Source organism: Gadus chalcogrammus, chromosome 21 (assembly GCF_026213295.1).
Source record: "Gadus chalcogrammus isolate NIFS_2021 chromosome 21, NIFS_Gcha_1.0, whole genome shotgun sequence".
In the NCBI taxonomy this organism is placed as follows: domain Eukaryota; kingdom Metazoa; phylum Chordata; class Actinopteri; order Gadiformes; family Gadidae; genus Gadus; species Gadus chalcogrammus.
In genome coordinates, this window is record NC_079432.1 from 6,795,590 (window position 1) to 6,814,884 (window position 19,295).

General features: G+C 46.4%; 1 protein-coding gene across 1 annotated transcript in view; it reads right to left on the bottom strand.

The window, feature by feature from the left end:
- itsn2a (intersectin 2a) overlaps positions 1 to 19,155 on the bottom strand; it is a 44,389-nt gene extending 25,234 nt beyond the window's left edge. Inside the window, exons 1-8 of the mRNA XM_056582016.1 lie at positions 18,934 to 19,155; positions 13,275 to 13,344; positions 7,559 to 7,651; positions 7,150 to 7,213; positions 5,989 to 6,164; positions 5,225 to 5,455; positions 3,084 to 3,177; positions 35 to 177 (exon numbers count right to left, since the gene is read on the bottom strand). Coding sequence (XP_056437991.1) covers positions 35 to 177; positions 3,084 to 3,177; positions 5,225 to 5,455; positions 5,989 to 6,164; positions 7,150 to 7,213; positions 7,559 to 7,651; positions 13,275 to 13,281 — 808 coding nt within the window. The 5' untranslated portion in view covers positions 13,282 to 13,344; positions 18,934 to 19,155. The remainder of the gene's footprint in view (positions 1 to 34; positions 178 to 3,083; positions 3,178 to 5,224; positions 5,456 to 5,988; positions 6,165 to 7,149; positions 7,214 to 7,558; positions 7,652 to 13,274; positions 13,345 to 18,933) is intronic.
- Between the last annotated feature and the right edge of the window lie 140 nt (positions 19,156 to 19,295).

Genomic DNA, 19,295 nt, shown 5'->3' on the forward strand with positions numbered 1-19,295 from the left:
GTGTCTGTGTGTATGTGTGTGTGTCTCCTCACACCTGACAGGTAACCACTCATGAGCTTGTCCAGGGTGTTGAACTGCTGCCGGTACTTGAGTCTGGCGGACTGAGGAACCGCCCAATCACAAGTGACCGTCTTTGGAGAGTTACTGGCCAAGGAGTTGGTGGAGGACGAGTTGGAACTACAAGTGGACAAAGGGGGGGAGGGGATAGGTATATCAAGCCCAAATTATATTTGCTGGAAAATCACAACCGGATGTCCGCAAACTACAGTGAACGCAGAAGTACGCCCATCCTCCTCATCCCCTTTCGGCACCGGTAGTGATGCTAGCTGTGGTGCTAGGGTTGATGCCAGCTGTGGTGCTAGGGTTGATGCTAGCGGTGGTGCTAGCAGGTGATGGTTCTAGCGTTGGTGATAACGGCGGTGCTAGCGGGGGTGCTGGCCGTGGTGCTAGCGTTGGTGCTAGCGGTGGTGCTAGCCATGGTGCTAGCGGTAGTCCTATAGTTGGTGCTAGCTTTGGTGATAGCGTTGGTGCTCGTGGTGGTGCTAGCATTGGTGCTGGTCGTGGTGCTAGCGGTGATGCTGGAGGTGGTGCTAGCCAGACACATTTTTTACACTTTTTCTGCTCTTTTTATAAAGATCAAATCACCTAGAGGACCGTTAAATCTGGCAGCAATTTCCATAACCTCATAGAGCCAAAATGTTCTTGGCTCAAACCCCAAAGTCAACAGCCTACCCGTAGGCATCCTTTAACAAGATTCCTCTACCCTTAACCACTCCTTCATGATCTAAAATAACTTTCCAGTAGCTTAGGACTTGAGGATATGCTAAATGACCCCCACCGTAATCATGGACACACACACACACACACACAGGAGACACCTTGCCCCCTCACTCTCACTCTGAAAGCCAACACTAATACTCATAACGATACATGCTTATATTAATACAGCAATAACCCAGCGGCCATGTGGCCCAGTCGGCATAAAGCCACTAATTGATCAGAGACTCCCAGGTGTTATTGCTCGGCTTCTTAATTAGAGACGTAGAGGAAGCAGATGGAGCGATGCAGGAAGATATACTCCTTGGAAACAAGACGGCGCCATTCAACCGATGCCACGTCACGTATCCTCCATTTAGGTTCACTTTAAAAACAATAATAGACAGGGGGGGTGACGATTGTATAGAAAAGGCCTGGGTCATAAGTTGGCGACCATCATTATGAAAGTGAGCTCTTCTTCTTTTATTCTTTCTCTTCTTTCTCGGTCATAACGCTAGGATGGAAAATCTCCACCACCACCACCACCACACAACTCCTCCCAACAGCCCGAGGGAACAGGGGGATTCCTGGCAGCAGAAAACCTTCACTCCGACCTTCGGGTCCGGTGTGTGGGTATATGCTTGTGTGTATATCACTGCAACGGCCATGGGGCTGCAACCAAACCCTTATTTGTTTCAATGTTTCCTTTTTTTTGCTGTTTATGAGGAAACAATAGCCAAGCCGAGACAATGGGTCTCTCTACACCTGCGGGCAATAACAACAAGCAGAGAGAGTGTGTGTGCGTGTGTGTGTATGTGTGTGTGTGTGTGTGTGTGTTTTCCCTGTCCTTTTTATGACACAGAACAAAGTGTCACCTCCAGGGTGTTTGTGAATGGGTGCTATTTCATTCTCTGATTACAGTCATCGCTCACTTCTGCATGGCATTGGCAGTGAATGCCACCAAAGATCAAGATTCATAGAAAAAGGTACAATTCCTAAAATAAAGTACAAAAATAAAAAAAGATCCTGGCCCATCCTCTAGCTTATTATTTTCCACAAAACAGCCAGAATCATAGGGCAAGAAACAGTAGTGAATAATAAAGTCAAAGGATGCCAATATATTGATATGCTATCCTAACCTGTAGCCTATTGTATTCAAACCAAAATGCGAGAATTGTAGGGATGTTCTTAATTTTAGGCTTTCCGCAGACTAAATCACACAAAAATACATTTAAAAGAATTAAAGTTGCCTGAATGTATTAAATTCAAGACCCTCAGCCATTAACTTGCGTAAAGAAAGATCCAACGATATGTCAGTTGATATAAAAGGACTAAAATGGTTCTTCCTATGATAAAAGGCATCGGAAAGTAATTACAGCAGAACTGCCTAAAAATACAAACTGTGCTGTGGCCATTTTGGATCCCAGCTGTTTACCGACGTCCTTTATGACGCTTCCACCTTCAACACAACGCTTCCCCCTCAAGCCACGGCATGATTATGTTTGTTCGTAACCAACAAAGGGGACCGTATATCTGCAACACAACCACCCCACGCAAGAATGTCATCACAGCTCCTTGTTGCTCCAGTGATGTCGTTGTTTTGTACAAAGCCTTGTACAGAACGCTTTATCTGTCGGCTCCATCTGCTATCAAGCTTTATCATCTCTGCCTACGTTCCGATTGTCTGCTCTGAGCTGGGATCCTTCTGGATAACTTAAAAAAAGTTACAGTGTAGTCTGTGTGTTTGTGTGTGTGTGTGTGTGTGTGTGTGTGTGTGTGTGTGTGTGTGTGTGTGTGTGTGTGTGTGTGTGTGTGTGTGTGTGTGTGTGTGTGTGTGTGTGTGTGTGTGTGTGTGTGTGTGGGGGGGGGGGGGGCAACTGCAGCCGTACAATTCAATTTTATCAACCCCCAACATTTCATTGCTAAGGATCAGACTTAATGGATTCTGGGTACAACTTGGATTGTACCCAGAATCCAAAAACCGATTTCAGATATCATGCATGCAGAGTAGACTGGTTGAGAACTGTTATTAGAACCCGCTCAAAAAGCCCTTAGAATTAGTTTGAACCTATAATCCATTTGTATACGAAAAAATAAGTATTTTCTCCCTTTAAAAGGAAACTCGATAACATGAGCTTCACAAATGTGCTTTGGAGCTAACGGTACACTGCAGTCATTTGAATAGTTCTCGTGAACATTCAGTCAGATCAGACATACTCATTTGCCAGATGGCAAATGAGGGAATAAAGATAACTAACAGATAAGCAAAGAATACGCTTAGCATTTCACATATCTATAAAAGATGCAGAGCGCGGCACAGGCCTCACCTGCTTGAGCCCAGGTCGAGCAGGGAGTTGGCCTGGGACATGCCCGTAGACGGAGAGAACATCGTGGGGGAGGAGAAGCCAGACATGGGGTGTGCTGTGGAGTGAGAGAAGGACAGACCGGAGTGCCGAGTCAGAGGCGCACCACAGGAAGTAGGCAAAAGTATTTTAGAGGCATATCCACCTAAAAGGGTTAAAGGTAATATGGAGACAGGACAGTCTGGTGGTTGGTGGTGTTTAACTCCCAGCCGAAAGATTTTGTGTTGGAAGCCCAAAGTCAGTACTCATTACAGATTGATTACTCTATTATAGGTGTAAAAAAGTCATGATTGTCAGGTCATCCAAGGTCACTTTGAATAAAAAGTGTCTGTAAAATCATTAGTAAATAGTATTTCCAACCGGTGGTTAACTCCGGGACCACATATAAGAAACTAGAAACAAAACATAGATCGTAACATCTTCAAATTGACGTCCATAGAAAATACGGCTCTCTGAAATCCAATCACTATGATACCTTCAACACTGCATACTTTTTAAAATTACTTTATTACTTTAACACTGGGGGCCTTGTTTTTTAAATATTTTTAAATACAAAAAAAAAATTAAAGTTCTTGCTTGCTGGTGTGGAAGATCTGTAATTACCCGGAGATATCCAGACAAATGTGCTGGTTGAGCAAGTCTGATAGGATTAAATAAGTGGACATTAAGACCAGTTCCAAATACACATCCACAAGAGGGGACGCACATGTACGCATTCTACTGTGCATAATAAACTTTAGACGCAGATAAAGCTACCACACTCTTCTTTATAGTGTTTGTTGGCAGACGTCCAAAGAACAGCCGTCCTTGGAAAATGACGCGTGTGTCCAACCGACCCAACCAAAACGTTATCTCCCCTATGTTTTCTCGTCTTATCTCAGTCACAGCACACATAGTTATTGACATCTGGCTGAGAGAAAAAAAGGTCTCATGGCTCATAGTCAGGAACGAGAGAGAGAGAGAGAGAGAGAGAGAGAGAGAGAGAGAGAGAGAGAGAGAGAGAGAGAGAGAGAGAGAGAGAGAGAGAGAGAGAGAGAGAGAGAGAGAGAGAGAGGAGAGAGAGAGAGAGAGAGAGAGAGAGAGAGAGAGAGAGAGAGAGAGAGAGAGAGAGAGAGAGAGAGAGAGAGTTCATATTGAAACTAATTCTCTTGAGAAAGAGGGAAGAACAAACGAAAAACACCTCAAGGCAGTGCAGGTTGGGATAAACAGTGACAGATGAGTGTTATGCATCCCCTACACCCTTAGAATTTCAAAAAACTCTTATCTGCAGGGAGGTTATGACAAGGCAACTGTACCGACTATGGCCAATAAACGCCCAGCAGTTTAGATCGATTAATCACATCAAGGAACTGCCGCCGACCTATCGAGGTGCCGGGTGATGGATCACATAATTTAGCAGGTAGATCCTCACGAGATATGGAAAACCCTGTACCAGGGGGGACGCACTACACGGTGGGATCCAGAAATTATCCATTCAAACAGCAATAATGCTCTTCACCTGGGAATGCTCAGTAAAAATATTATTTTAATAAATTAAATTAATGCAATAGTAAAATATTGTTTTCTGTTGGTAACAAAGACTCTCCAGCATTAGAGGTAAGGGTCAGAGAAAAAAAAAGAAGCCATTTGTATTGATTGTATACATTCTCATCATGGGCAGTCCCATTGGGAATTGAACCACAAACCCTGGCAGTTTTGGTGCCTTTCTCTACCTGTTTAGCTAGTCAAGACCACGGGAGATAATGCTCATTGGTGATACATAATATAACATTAAATTACTCGTAATCTCGTAATGACTTGCATGTTTTAAACCCAAACATCTACATCATACTGTATTCTCCACATCCAAATCTTCTGATGTACATGCCGGTTGTCATGGTTAGACATGGCTAATCACCAAAGAAACTCCACACACATTTTAGAACCAATCCACTAATGGCTCAACTGCCGCAGAACCAATCGGCATACAGTTGCCACCCGTTGCAGAACCAATCGGCTTACAGTTGCCATCCGCTGCAGAATCAATCGGCTATCGTCTCAACCGTTGCAGAACCAAACGGCTGACGGTTCAACGGCGTCAGAACCAATGGGCTTACAGTACCAACCTGTGTTGCTGGGCACAGGGGAGGGCGTGAGCAGGTGGGCGTGGCCGTTGGGCAGTCCGGCGTTCCCCAGGGAGGACATGAGGGGGAGGGTCATAGGGGTGTGCATCATCGGGCGTTGGCCGGGGACGGGGTGGTGCATGAGGGGGAGATGGTGCACCGGGACGGGGGTTAGGATGGACATGGAGGGCATGGAGGGCACGAGGAGGGAGAGGTTTGGCATGGAGCCCATCCCTGGTAGGAGGGAAGGGAGCAGGGAGGGAAGGAGGGAGGGAGGAGGGAGGGAGGGAGGAAGGAAGGAAGGGAGGAGTGAGGAGGGAAGGAAGGGAGGGAGGGAGGGAGAACGGAAGGAAGGAAGGAAGGAAGGAAGGGAGGAGGGAAGGAGGAAGGAAGGGAGGAGGGAGGGAGGAGTAGAAGGAGGAAAGGGGGATAAAGAAGGAAAGGGGGATGTAGAAGGAAAGCAGGGAGGGGGTGGAGGAGGAAGAGAGGGAGGGAGGGAGGGAGGGAGGGAGAGAGGGAGGGCGGGAAGGGGAAAAGAGAGAGGGGAATAGACAGTGGTAGTGTGTTATAGTGTTACGGTATGAATGAAGTCATTACAAAATGAACATAAAAATCAGCTAACAAATCCTTTCTTTAGAAGTGTTAAATCATCGCTGTTAGTCAACGAGTCCTAAAACACAGAATATCGAGACGGAGGCCGTGAGGGGGGTTGGGTCGCGAGACGGGAGTTTCCTCTTCCCGCCGTCATACCTCTCGTCGTCACTCACCGAAGCGCGAGGATGACGTCATGATGGAGGCGGGGTTGGCCGCTGGGGACTGCTTCATGACTATTGGCAGAGAGGTGGGGAGGCCCCGCCCCTGAAGCTTCACTTTAATGAGCTTCATGGCAATGGAGAACTCGAGTCTATCCATCTTCCCATCGCAGTCCAAGTCAGCCAGGGCCCTGGAATGTGGGAAAGTAATGCATGACTATATTATATTATTCATGTAATGTTATATTCTGACAGGGCCTTTTGGTCTCCAAAAGGGGTCGCTTGTTGTCTATACGTGGGGGCAATCTAGTTTCTCTAACTTTTTAGGGAAGAACATTAAAAGTACCAGAAAACAACGCTTTGTAAAGCAGGTTATATGCACACAATAACGCATGTCAAGTCATGATGTCAAGTCAAGTTGTGCGATTGGGAGAGAGAGATCGCCTATCTAACATGACATCTAAATTTGAAAATTAAAAATTAAAAACGTACAAACATTCATGTTTCATGAAAACTGAAGACTTGATCCGCCACATATTTTGGGTCACCAGGAAGTTTATCTAAGATTTACGAGGCACGGCCACAAACGGCTGTTTCACCAAATTTAGCTTTTTTTTAACCTCCCAAGGGATTAGAGTGTGGACAGGCATGATCCATTATACATTATGTAATGTTTCAAACTAGGGCGGTAGCAGGCTTCCTGGTTTATAGCGGGTGACGCGCTCTAACAAGGTGTGTTTATACTCAGAACCCCACACACATCTACATCCTGACGTCAAGAGGCTAGGGCACTGCTCCAAAACGTAAGGGCACACGCACACACACACACACACACACACACACACACACACACACACACACACACACACACACACACACACACACACACACACACACACACACACACACACACACACACACACACACACACACACACACACACGACTGGGCTGGAAGCCGGGCAGTCTGCACAGGAAGTGAGATCTGCACAGGAAGTCCAACATCATCAAAAGAAGAGAGTCTCATTGGCTCCTCTAGGGGCGAAACTCCCCTAGTGGGCGAACATGGCCGGGGCGAACCCAATGACCCGCTTGTTTGGTTTTTTCTCTTCCTCAAACAATAGATGTTTGTGCTGAAGACTCAACGGAACATTACACCATGACACCAGCTCCTCACCAGATCTCTGCCAGAACAGGAGGAGGCAGACCGGACTGGAGGAAGAACTTCCTGGCTTGTTCTCCTGCAAACAAACAAACCAACATAGTAAACAAGAACAAAAGTAAGAAATATGCTGAAACAAGTTCTGTTTGTCCGAGCAATGGAACATGATTCTGCCTTATTATTTCTAAATATGAATACATTTTGAAAGTCTATTTTGATTTTTACGTGACACACTATTATCTTTTTTTTATTTGTATCATTGTTCCATATTTTTGCTGCAATACCCCCAATGTCCGGTCTGCGAGTAATAATGACAATTTCAAAAATAATAATAAATCAAAAGTAAATCTTATCAAGCGTAGATGCATGAAGGAAACAGGAAAAAACGATCTGGATGGAACTGGGATTCGACCCCACGACCTACCCGAGACATGTCCCAGGGCGGGAGCCAGAGAGTCGAACTGTTTGTCATGTTTGCCCCTCTCCTCCGGAGTGATGGCCCACACACTGGCTGCACCTGGAGCACAAGGAGATAGACCAGAGGAAGTGGTAGGGAGAGGTAGACAGATTGATAGAGAGAGGTAGAGGAACCATAGGGAGAGAGAGGTAGAGGAACCATAGGGAGAGAGAGGTAGAGGAACCATAGGGAGAGAGAGGTAGAGAGATTGATAAAGAGAGGTAGAGGAACCATAGGGAGAGAGAGGTAGAGGGATTGATAGAGAGAGGTAGAGGAACCATAGGGAGAGAGAGGTAGAGAGATTGATAAAGAGAGGTAGAGGAACCATAGGGAGAGAGAGGTAGAGGGATTGATAGAGAGAGGTAGAGGAACCATAGGGAGAGAGAGGTAGAGGGATTGATAGAGAGAGGTAGAGGAACCATAGGGAGAGAGAGGTAGAGGGATTGATAGAGAGAGGTAGAGGAACCATAGGGAGAGAGAGGTAGAGGGATTGATAGAGAGAGGTAGAGGAACGATAGGGAGAGAGAGGTAGAGGGATTGATAGAGAGAGGTAGAGGAACGATAGGGAGAGAGAGGTAGAGGGATTGATAGAGAGAGGTAGAGGAACCATAGGGAGAGAGAGGTAGAGAGATTGATAAAGAGAGGTAGAGGAACCATAGGGAGAGAGAGGTATATGAGTGGGAATGAGAGAGAGGACAGAGGGAGAGACACAGAGACACAGAGAGAGAGATTACATTAAAACAAAAACAATGCAATGACCTCAAAGTCCCTGGACGCTAATGGTGCATCAACTATAATTCTATACTTCCTTTGCCCTCTTCCAAATAGCCCGCATAATTCCCCTCCCTAATGAATCATCGCTCATATCAAACGACTCAGAACCTCGTCTCCCACCGCTATTATTCATGTGAAGAAACCCTCCATTCCTCTTCCAGCCCTCCTTTAACACAGAACCCTCTACCCCGTCAGCTGGGGCTGAGAGAGTGCTGAATTAAATATGCACTGCGAGAAGTAGATCACTCTCAGAGCCAGTTCTCCATCAACTCAAGGTTAGCCTCGGTTTATGAATCCACGGGAGACTGAACCGACAACTGTTGGCTTATAAATGAAAGACAGAAAAAATGATAACCAACAAAAACCAACCATCCCTCCCATCCCCGTGTTCAGACCTTGCTCCGAGCCCTGAGAACACTCTAGATGTCAGACCTCCCCTGTCTTGATTCACTTTTTTCATTTAAGGTTTTCATTCAAGCACAGGGTACCCAATGTGCAGTGTGAGCACGCTGGAAATGGAGTTGCCAACAGGTGATGGATTCAGCCGAGTGCAGTGGTCGAAGAGCCGGTTAACAGGCGCTGACAGTTTAAACGGAGCGGCCGAGCGCAGCGTTTTTAGACAGCCTCGTCCGCACCGGATCCACCGCCTTCACAGATACGCACGGACACACCGAAGTGAACACAATGGAGTGTGGCGGCTGTCTTGAGAGTGAAGCGTTTTACATCGTACTCGCTTCGGTGTGACCTAAGACAAACGTTGGACCCCAACACAGGAGCTTAAGTCTTTGCAAGACTTTTCCCTTTCATAAGTGCGAACGCACTCCTCCACTCTCCCACGTACACAACGGCTATCCGACGGGCACAGTCGACGGCAACGCGGGTTACCATAACAACACTCTCTGGTCCAGATCCCGGAAAACTTTTCCCAAAAATAACCCTCCTCGTTACAAGATAATAGTTGACATAGCTCAGAAAAGTGAGGAAAAGGACAGGGAAGAGGAAACGTCAGAGTGAAATCTCTTACTATACCAATACACTGACCAAAGTGAAACAAATTGACAGTTGGAGAACAAATTCAAGACAGTGTCAGAAGGACTTGCTGGGGCCGGTTTGAGGTTTGGACTCTGTGACTCTCTTGGTGAAGCAGTGCTGGTATCCAGGCTGTAATTTATTCACCCTGTACAGGAAATACCACTCTACCCAAGAGGAAACACCCCTACTGATGCCTTGAATACCCGAGGAGTCCACTCTGCTGACCACACACATTCTGACACTAGCGCATGCAGACCATGCGCGTGCACGCACGCACGCACGCACACACACGCACGCACGCACGCACACACGCACGCACGTGCGCACGCACGAGCACACACACACACATAAATGGACATTATTAAGGAGAGTATTGGATATTGGATATTTGGAATAAGTCAGCAACAGAGGTTGTTCACCTGAGAGAGGTGTGCATTTGTTGGCAAACAAAACCGTGACCATCTACTGGGGAGTTGGGTTCAACAGCTCAACCAAGGTCCCATCCTCCAACCCTCCAGACATCACGACGGCAACAACACCTGTTCCAGGATACACCATCTCCCCTGACGATGGTGGGGGCTAGCTAACTCCCAGCTAGCTACCTGACCTAGTTTCCGGCGGAGTCAGCAAAAACCAAACACCCAGGAAGGTGGGGAGGGGGGGAAGGGTCTATAATTAATCTCACGGAACGGAGTGAATTGAACTCCCATTGTCCCTTTTGATTTTAGTTTTCATGGGTCTCGTTTTGAAGTGACTGTCATTGAGCCAGAAGCGCTATTGAGCACAGTACCGATGGGACTGATGGCATACAGTACAGCCGCACACATATAGCCGACTACACACAGGCACTATATATCCGGTAGCATGATATACTGTATATGCGTCCATGGGATAGATTAAGGCTGGCGGCTTTCACAAGAACAACGGCAAAGGCTAGAGTAGTTCAGGGTGTCTAGATGGGGAAAATGTGTCAAAAGATGATTAAAGCCGGGCAGAAGAGCTGCCAGGTTCAATACTTATACTCGGGGAGACAAGACGTATGGGGGTCACAGTGTTTGACTCCACGACAGGAGCTGCTGGAGTTGAAACCCAAGGTCAGCAGCAGTAAGGCTTGAGCAGGACCCCGACCCGATAAGTAATGACTAATAAAAAGTGCTTTTGGATGAAAGCCAAAATAGTACAACACCAATGAATGCAAAAAAATAAATAAATAATAATAATCTCTGTCTGTGTATATATATATATATATATATATATATATATATTGTGACACGGGGAAGCCGGTGAGTCTGTGTTCCATGCCTCATTAAGAGGGAGAACGAATGGAATAGATATTCTGCATCTTTCTGGGAAGAGAAGAATATCATAAGGCAACGCTGTGAAACAAACATAATCACAAAAAGGTATTACAGGGAGATTGATGTTTAGTTTATTCCAGCAGCAAGGCTAATAACACTAGCTGCCTACATTCATTTTTCACATTAGCACAAACCCAATGTAATAGGACCCATGCTAATATAATTGCTTACATGGCCAGTGAAGAAGGAAATCCCTCAGCCGAAACCAAAAGGGGTTTTATAGTTTTAATCGCAGACACAGAGTCAACTGACAGACGGGAATGATAAAGTCGGTCCCCCACAAAACTGTAAATAGGTTTCCACCCCCCCAAAAAAAAAATGTAGGGAATATTTGTCAGGTTGTCTGCTCAGCCCCTAGCTCTCTTCAGGGAGAGTTCCAGTCTGCTTTATCTCTTCTCTAGCGGGTTCCGGTTGTCAAAGTGTTACACCGTGCTGATCCGCCTCAATTGTGGATACGACGTCTCGCAGGACAGAAAAGAACCCGCCATGCAGCTCCCAGTCCTGTGACTACCGGGGCTTTGATCACGCGCACACGCGAGGGACAATGACCCAGGGACGCGGACAGAAGCGCGCCGCAGTGATTAATGTTGGGGCGATTTCCGCTTGCAAAACAAAATAGCTTGTTGGAAAAAGAGGCAGATTTCTTTCCAGTTGGTCTTGCTCTAAAGACTGGATATTACTCAGTATTTCTCCCCATTAGATCAATATGATATTCAACAGTGATCTTTTTTTTTTTCCTGATATCAAGTATTGTTTCTGAGACAATGGGGGAACAACTATGGGTGACACATTGGCCAATGTGCACTCCTTAAAACGTAACGAATAATCGGAAATAAACTGGCGCCCATTTCAATGAGCTATCATCAAACTGAATTCCCAGTGGTTAGAAGGAGATCAGAGGCAAAACCATTGAATTGTGTCTGTGAAGCAATGTTTCTCTCTCGAACGAATAGGCTTTGTCTCTTAAATGTTATAATTGGCTATTGGCCTAATACAAAATACAACAAGTGTGTTGTGTGTGTCACACAAACACCTCTAGATCCCTTATACCGTACAGGCGGTCACGCCAAGTCCTCCGAAGTGGAAAGCGTATCCCCGCCCTGTAATTATTTACATATCAAACGCTCCAGCCCGCTAAGACAAGGTGGCCGCGCTTCAGACGGGTTTATTTCAGCCCTCTTCCTCCGGGGCCTCCACACAACACAAGCGCCCCCCCCCCCTCCCTTCCCTCCCCTTAATACCGATAGACTCCGGTGTGCACAGGGCCCTGTGTATTTAAGCCCACAAACGGATCCTTAACAAAACCTCATTGACTCTGGCTGCTGCAGAATCCTGCGCTTCGGCCTGGCGGCGGCGTCGGAGGTGGTTAACTCCGCCATGATGCACTCCGGTCTTTACAATTGTTTTCAGGTTCACAAACGGCATGAATACACAACGAGCTGTGGGGCGCCACAACCCCCCACCCATACGTTGAATGGACATTATACGGCTTTTGCCCACCACAGTGCATCCCGTACTACTTCCCAAGTGGAGCAGATACACCGTGCCAGGCTAGGTGCGTGCAAGAAGGTCCACTCATTAGCAATAGCACACATCATGTGTCGTGTCCATTTATGTGCGTTAATGTGTAATCAACGCACACGTGCATTCACAAGCACGACTGGCGGCTTTCCCCAAGGAGGGCTGGGATAGGCTGTGCGATAGCTACTGTTCGCTCATCAAAAGCCAACAGACAAGGGGATTAACTCAAGTGCACAAACACACGCGCACACAATTGAAGAAGTGTCTGCATCGGCCTTGCAGAAGGACAAACAAGACAGATCATCACACGGGATTGGTGCAGCTGCGTGCACACGTGCACACGTGCACACTGCACACACACACACACACGCAGTTGAACCACAATTTCCATTGGCCTTGGAATGCTTCCTTTGCACAAGATCAATGTTTCATTAACAGGTCCCCCCCCCCCCCCCCCCCACATACATCCACAGAGCAAGGAAACAGTGGTTTCTTCGCTACGCTGCAGATCTCGCCACTGGGCGACCACACACACACACACACACACACAGGCCGACAATTTCTTTTTTCGTACTAACTTTCTCCAGCTGTCAATTCTTCCACTTTTTAGGTTCTCTCTAAAGAGCAAGGCACCAGAACCACCGTGTCAGCAGGTTAAGGAACACCTGACACACACACACACACTGTCTTTCTCACACACACACAAACGCGCACACACACGCACGCACGCACGCACGCACACACACAGACACACACACACACTGTCTCAAAGACACACAGCCACACACACAGTCTCTCCCTCTCCGACACAAAGACACACACGCAGTGTCTCTCTCTCACACAGAAACACACAGTGTCTGTCTCTCTCACACACACACACACACACACACACACACACACACACACACACACACACACACACACACACACACACACACACACACACACACACACACACACACACACACACACACACACACACAGAGCGGTGTTCTTACCATTCATGGCTGCAGGTGGAGGGCTTGGGCAGAGGACGGTCCCCTAGTCAGCTGGCGACCAATCAGACATCTGCAGAGAGGGGGGTGGAGAGAGGGAGGGGTGGAGAGAGAGAGGTGGAGAGAGGGAGGGGGGGAGAGAGAGAGGTGGAGAGAGGGAGTGAGGGAGTGTGCGCCCCAGTGGAAACAGAGTATGATTGTACACACGAATCAAGTGGTGGGAGCAGTGTGTGTGTGTGTGTGTGTGTGTGTGTGTGTGTGTGTATGGGCGACGCGTGCGTGCGTGAGTGCGTGAGTGCGCGTGCGTGTGTGTCTGTACGCGTGTGTCATTGGCTACGGGTGAGGGCAAATGAGAATGGAGAGGTAATAAAATGAGTGAGAGCGAGGGTTAAAAAAAGAAAGATCACCGCCTCACCCTCTAATGACAACACACCGAGGACACAGTGAGCGGCTTATAGCTCAGGGAGTGAGAGACTCAGAGAGACAGCGAGCGAGAGAGATAGCGGGAGAGAGATGGAGGGAGACATTTAGGATGGGGCGGGTGGTGAGGGGATTACAATCCCAGCATGCAGACTTTAGATAAGGCAGGTTTTTAGTACACATAATAAGCCACTGCTGAACTCTAATTTCTTTGTTTTGGTCCCGTTATGGTATTACAGGCACAAGTACAAACATGTGCTCTTTCCTCTGCAAAAGCAATATGGTACTGCGAAATGGAAATATAGTTACAGAGCACAATTATACAAGTGAAGGGGCAAAACGCCTGAATGAACGCACACACACGCGCAAACACACACACACAGATGCACTGACACACACTCTGTATTTGTAATATCACCAAAGCCACTCACATAAACAAAGTGCCCCAATATCTCACAATATTAACACTTTGAAAAAGCTGAAAAGAGAAACACTGTACAACAATTGTATGTGCGCACGAGGTAGCGAGAAACATAAAGTCAACCCTAAAGTCCCAAATTTATCCTAATTTGCATGTGATTAAACACAATCAGAATCTGAAGACACACCTGGTCCTTGGAATGACTGCGTAGAATTTCAGCGATAGACCATCACCCCCCCCCCCCTTCCAGAAGAGGAAAACACAGGAGGGATGAATCAGAAGCAGAGCATGCAATACATTTAGTTGAAGCAGAGAATTTGAATGTGCAATGGTTTGTACAACCCCTGCATGTTTGTTACAATTTAAGTTTCAGCATTTCGACAGACGTAGAAAAATAAGCACCCATACAGCGAAACTCCAGCTCATCCATCATTCATTTTATTGCATACTTGCAGACTGTTCCCTGTGTTAATTACATCATTTTGTCTTTCATGTGTTTGCCCTTTGGCTTCTCATATTCCAGACTTCATTCTCTGTTTTGCAACGTTAAGCATCGTATCCCCTTCGTCTATCTAAGTATGCATCGCAGTATCTCTCTGACTTTATTGACATAAGTATGCATCATGTACCTTTGTCCACTTACTGTTATAGCGTAACTGACACTGATCAAGTGTCCGCATCCGCTACAAATGAAAACACTGAAGAACGATGTATGCGCATGGAGGATACCGCGTGTTAGCGGGTAAGAAGGAAACATTTCATATTTCACCCACGACTGGAAAGTTACGCCAGAAAATGGGACCACTCTACAGTAACACAGCCGAGACACAAGGCCAATGGACAGAAGTGGATTCCAAATCAATCACAATGTTACTCGCAACGAATCTTGGAGCTGTCAATCTTCCCTTCTTCACTTCTCCAACAGCCCTCTGTTCATTTATCAGACTGCCTTTATATCATCCAATCATTTCTCCAATCCCCTCCCACAGAGCCCCAGTCATCGCCCCATTGTTCCCATTCTCAGACAGGAGCTCAACCTCACCACGCTCGCGCGACAGAGACCCGCACGGACAGAGACCCTGGCTCTGTGGTGCGGTCCATTCAATCTCCACCCTGCTGCTCCAGATCACTGCTTCAGAGACCCCCCACGCCCCCACGCACCACAGCCACCCAATCCCTTTCCTCACCTGAAACCCCCACAGCCAATCTTTAATTTGTTCAACCTCTTCCTCATGTGCACTAGCCCTATCAGTGTTTTATTTTTTATATATATCTATGCAGTGTTCTGATATTACTTCTGGAGCTCAAGGCTTTCTCCTTTCCCTTCAGTTCTCGTTGCACGATTGCTTTATCATTGGACAGCCTTATGTGCCTCCCTGCCTGTTTCTTGGTCCCTCTAGCTCCCTCTCTTCTCATTGGATTCCTTGGAGTCAAAGTGAGACTGTTGTTTGATAAATCATTCTGTGCACATTCCGACACTGCCAATTACTTAACAGCAATGAACGTCTCCCTGGAGCACTTGCGTGTTTGCGTGCGTTTGTGCGTGCCTGTAGCTTTTTGTGATAACAATGCGCACGCACACACAAATACACACATGTACACACAAATAAGTGACAGACATCCACATAGCCAAACGATTGTGACATCCAAAGACCACAACCGTGCAAAAACAAAGCCGCAAACTATTTCGGCATGCATAGTCTCAAACCCGTGGGAACTAGCATGTTTGAGTGACCATAGAGTAAATAAGCATTGGGGCAGATAAGAAGGACAAAATAGAACATCTATTATTGACATAAACTTAACATTGTGATGAACATATACAGTCGTATTCACTTGAGATCAACTTTGAATGTTCTAGCAGGAAGATGTAAGCGAGTCATTGGTTGACTAGAAAGATTAAATTGCCCCCTGGAGCAAAGGGAGGAATTTGTTATCATGATAATGAGGTTTTCTTTGTATCTTTTTGTATATCTTATCTCTAAACATTCGTGAACACAAGTTGGAAGATCAAACTGAGGTTAATCATATTATGTTTATCATAAACAATCTACTTTTATTAACAATTGCATTCATTAACAACAATTTTCATTTGCGACGACTTTCATCATCATTAGCTTTGATCAGCAAAAGCGAATTACAATGCGAAAATGTCTTAATTTTGATTCCCGGAGGAGCCAAAAAACATAATAGCATAATAAACACTTTTGCCACATGGCTGGCGAAAGAGATCCGTGAAAGTTTGTGTGTGTGTGTGTGTGTGTGTGTGTGTGTGTGTGTGTGTGTGTGTGTGTGTGTGTGTGTGTGTGTGTGTGTGTGTGTGTGTGTGTGTGTGTGTGTGTGTGCGCGCACGTGTGTGTTTGTGTACACCATACTAAGTAAACATTTACAGCCTTTCTGCACCATCCTTTCTCTCCAAAGCCACATAATCACTTTTGCAGCCTAACAGTGTGAGTGTGTATTTAGGCTGTGTACCAGCACCTGCTGTTGGTTACACTGAGATGGTTGACTGTGATCCACCAGGAGGGATCCTGGATTGGACAGACACAATAGACTGAGGGTGAACACGTCCTGTCATGCTCTATTTTCCCCTCCCGTCGGTCTTCACACCTCCAAGCCCCAACCACTCATCCGTCCTTACAGCGGCTGGTCACTAGCCAATAACACGCATGTAGGTCAGGATTTTATCCAATGGGAAGCCATGATAAGCACTTGGATAAGCATGGTTAGCAAAACGACAAGGTGCAAAAAGGGGTCGACCCGTGTTATCTGACCCCTTTCTGCAACCTCTCCTGTTGCAAATTTGGTCTGGTGGCTTTGTCATAAACAACGAATGCTTCACATGGCACGTACCTTTGCTACACACAGACACTAGTCAATATTGACTTTAGGATATGGGGCTATAGGATATAGGATAGGATGTAGGGCTTTAAAGTCCATATACATCATCCTGATTAGGATCGTATGGCCGGCTGGATGATTGGTTGAATGGAGAATCCCTAACAAGAGACTGGGACGTTCACCCTTGAGTTGCGGCATGCGTTTGACACGGTTTGACACGTTTGACCAGCCACGATGACCCATGAATGAGAACCCATTGGGTTGTTCATCCAGTCACACCTTGGTGAGAGGTAACGATAACTCACGCTCACGTTGCAATAAAAAACGAAAGTCGACACTCGCTTAGGGAAAGGGGAAAGGGTGGGCGTTGTGAGAGAACAAAGTAAACAAGAGGGAGGACACAGTCTCTGGCTCCGGTGACAGCGCCCCCACAAGACACGTGACATGACCATCAAACACCCAGTGGGTTCCCTCTCTGAATGCTGAGTGACACCTGGGAGAGCCTCACTGGGATCAATGGGAAATGTATGTGGAATACGTGTGTGTGAGTGTGGTCGTGTGTGTGTGTGTGTCCTCTCTTAAACAGAGGAACACCCTGTTCTAGACGAGACACGGCCCAGGAAGCTTCAGAGTCAGAGCAGAAAGAAGCTTCTGTGTGTGTGTGTGTGTGTGTGTGTGTATGTGGGTTTTTCTTTGTTGTTCTGCGCGTACACACACGTCACACACACACACACACACACACACACACACACAAACACACACAAACACAGCGTTGTGTTGCAGGTGAGCATTGAGAACACTGTATCCTCCAAGAAGGAAGTAGCATCCTTTTGATACATTTCTGGGTCAACACCAGGAAGAGTTCACACATGTGAACCCCCCCCTCCCAACCCTAAACCCTTCTTAGACTAAACTGGATAGCTACTGGTCAAATGGACCCCTAGAGATAGTAGTTGCCTTCTAGTGGTCAATAATATACATGTATAACTTAACAGAAGCAATGGGGTTAATAACAGGGTTAATAACACCCAGGTCAGGAGATATGTCGACTCACAACAGAATCGTGTGTGTGTGTGTGTGTGTGTGTGTGTGTGTGTGTGTGTGTGTGTGTGTGTGTGTGTGTGTGTGTGTGTGTGTGTGTGTGTGTGTGTGTGTGTGTGTGTGTGTGTGTGTGTGTGTGTGTGTGAGAATGTTTAGTTTTTGGCAGGTGAGTGAACACTGGGCCTATCTGGGACAGAGCCAGATGTCATTGAGCTGCAGTTAGACTGACTTTGCCCCTTTAGCAATACCTCTTCTCTGCATAACGTAGACACAACGCACGTTCACCTGCGACTGCGAGCGCTTGTCCTAAACTGCGTTTGAAATTGACCTTCCTATTTGGACCTTGTTTTGACAAGTTAAATTCCACAATACAACATGAAAATCTATTAATACAAGCCCCCTAAATAATAGTAGCATGCAATCGATTCTAGCCTCTGATACAGTCTTAACACCTCTACAAAGAATTGGTTTTAGGAACTGCTGTTTAATGGCATTACTATACTCATAAAGTGCAATTAATTACGGTCATCCTATTTTATCGTTCTATTTACTCAACCGTGCAGGCTTTGTCTTTCAGTGGGCAGTTCTCAGGTAAGAAAGGTAAAAGCATATGGCAAAAAAAAAATCCTAGTTGTTTTTGGTGTAACATCAAACATCAAATGGCAAGCTTCATAAAGTCAAGGACGTAATATCACGCACAATCTCTCTGACGTGTCCCGAACTGTAGCGTAGCAATTAAACCTTATCATGATTACTCTATCTCCCGGTACACCAGCAGGCTGCTTTCCGTCTGCTTCTCAAGTAACACCCCATCAAATGTCATGGGCTACCCACTACGGACAAAGGATAACCGCAATGTAACGCACAATCCTACCCAACGTCGATTACGTATTTCCCCCTCTTTCATCATAAGTAATAAGAAGAATAGCAGTAATTTACCTGTTGGAGTAAAAAAAAAAGGCGGCGACTGTGTGATCGTACAACCAGGGCTGACGTTGTGTCCTCCGGAGTGGGAGGGGCCAGCGGTGCCGTGGCTCTCCTGCGCGGGGCGTGCGGGAAATGGGAAATGGGCGTCAGTCTGTTGGATCGATATGAATCCACACGGCGATCACCGTACGTAGTACAACGCTCTTACAGACGCACACAACTGACCAGGTGTTAAACGTAATGAGCACTGTTCCTGTCAGAGAATATAATTTTATTCAGACCGCTGATAAAGGCTATAGCGTTCGATTCGGGAGGATTTGCTGGGATAATGGTTCATTAGTTGGTGCATGTGATTTGACTTTGGTCAATGTGAT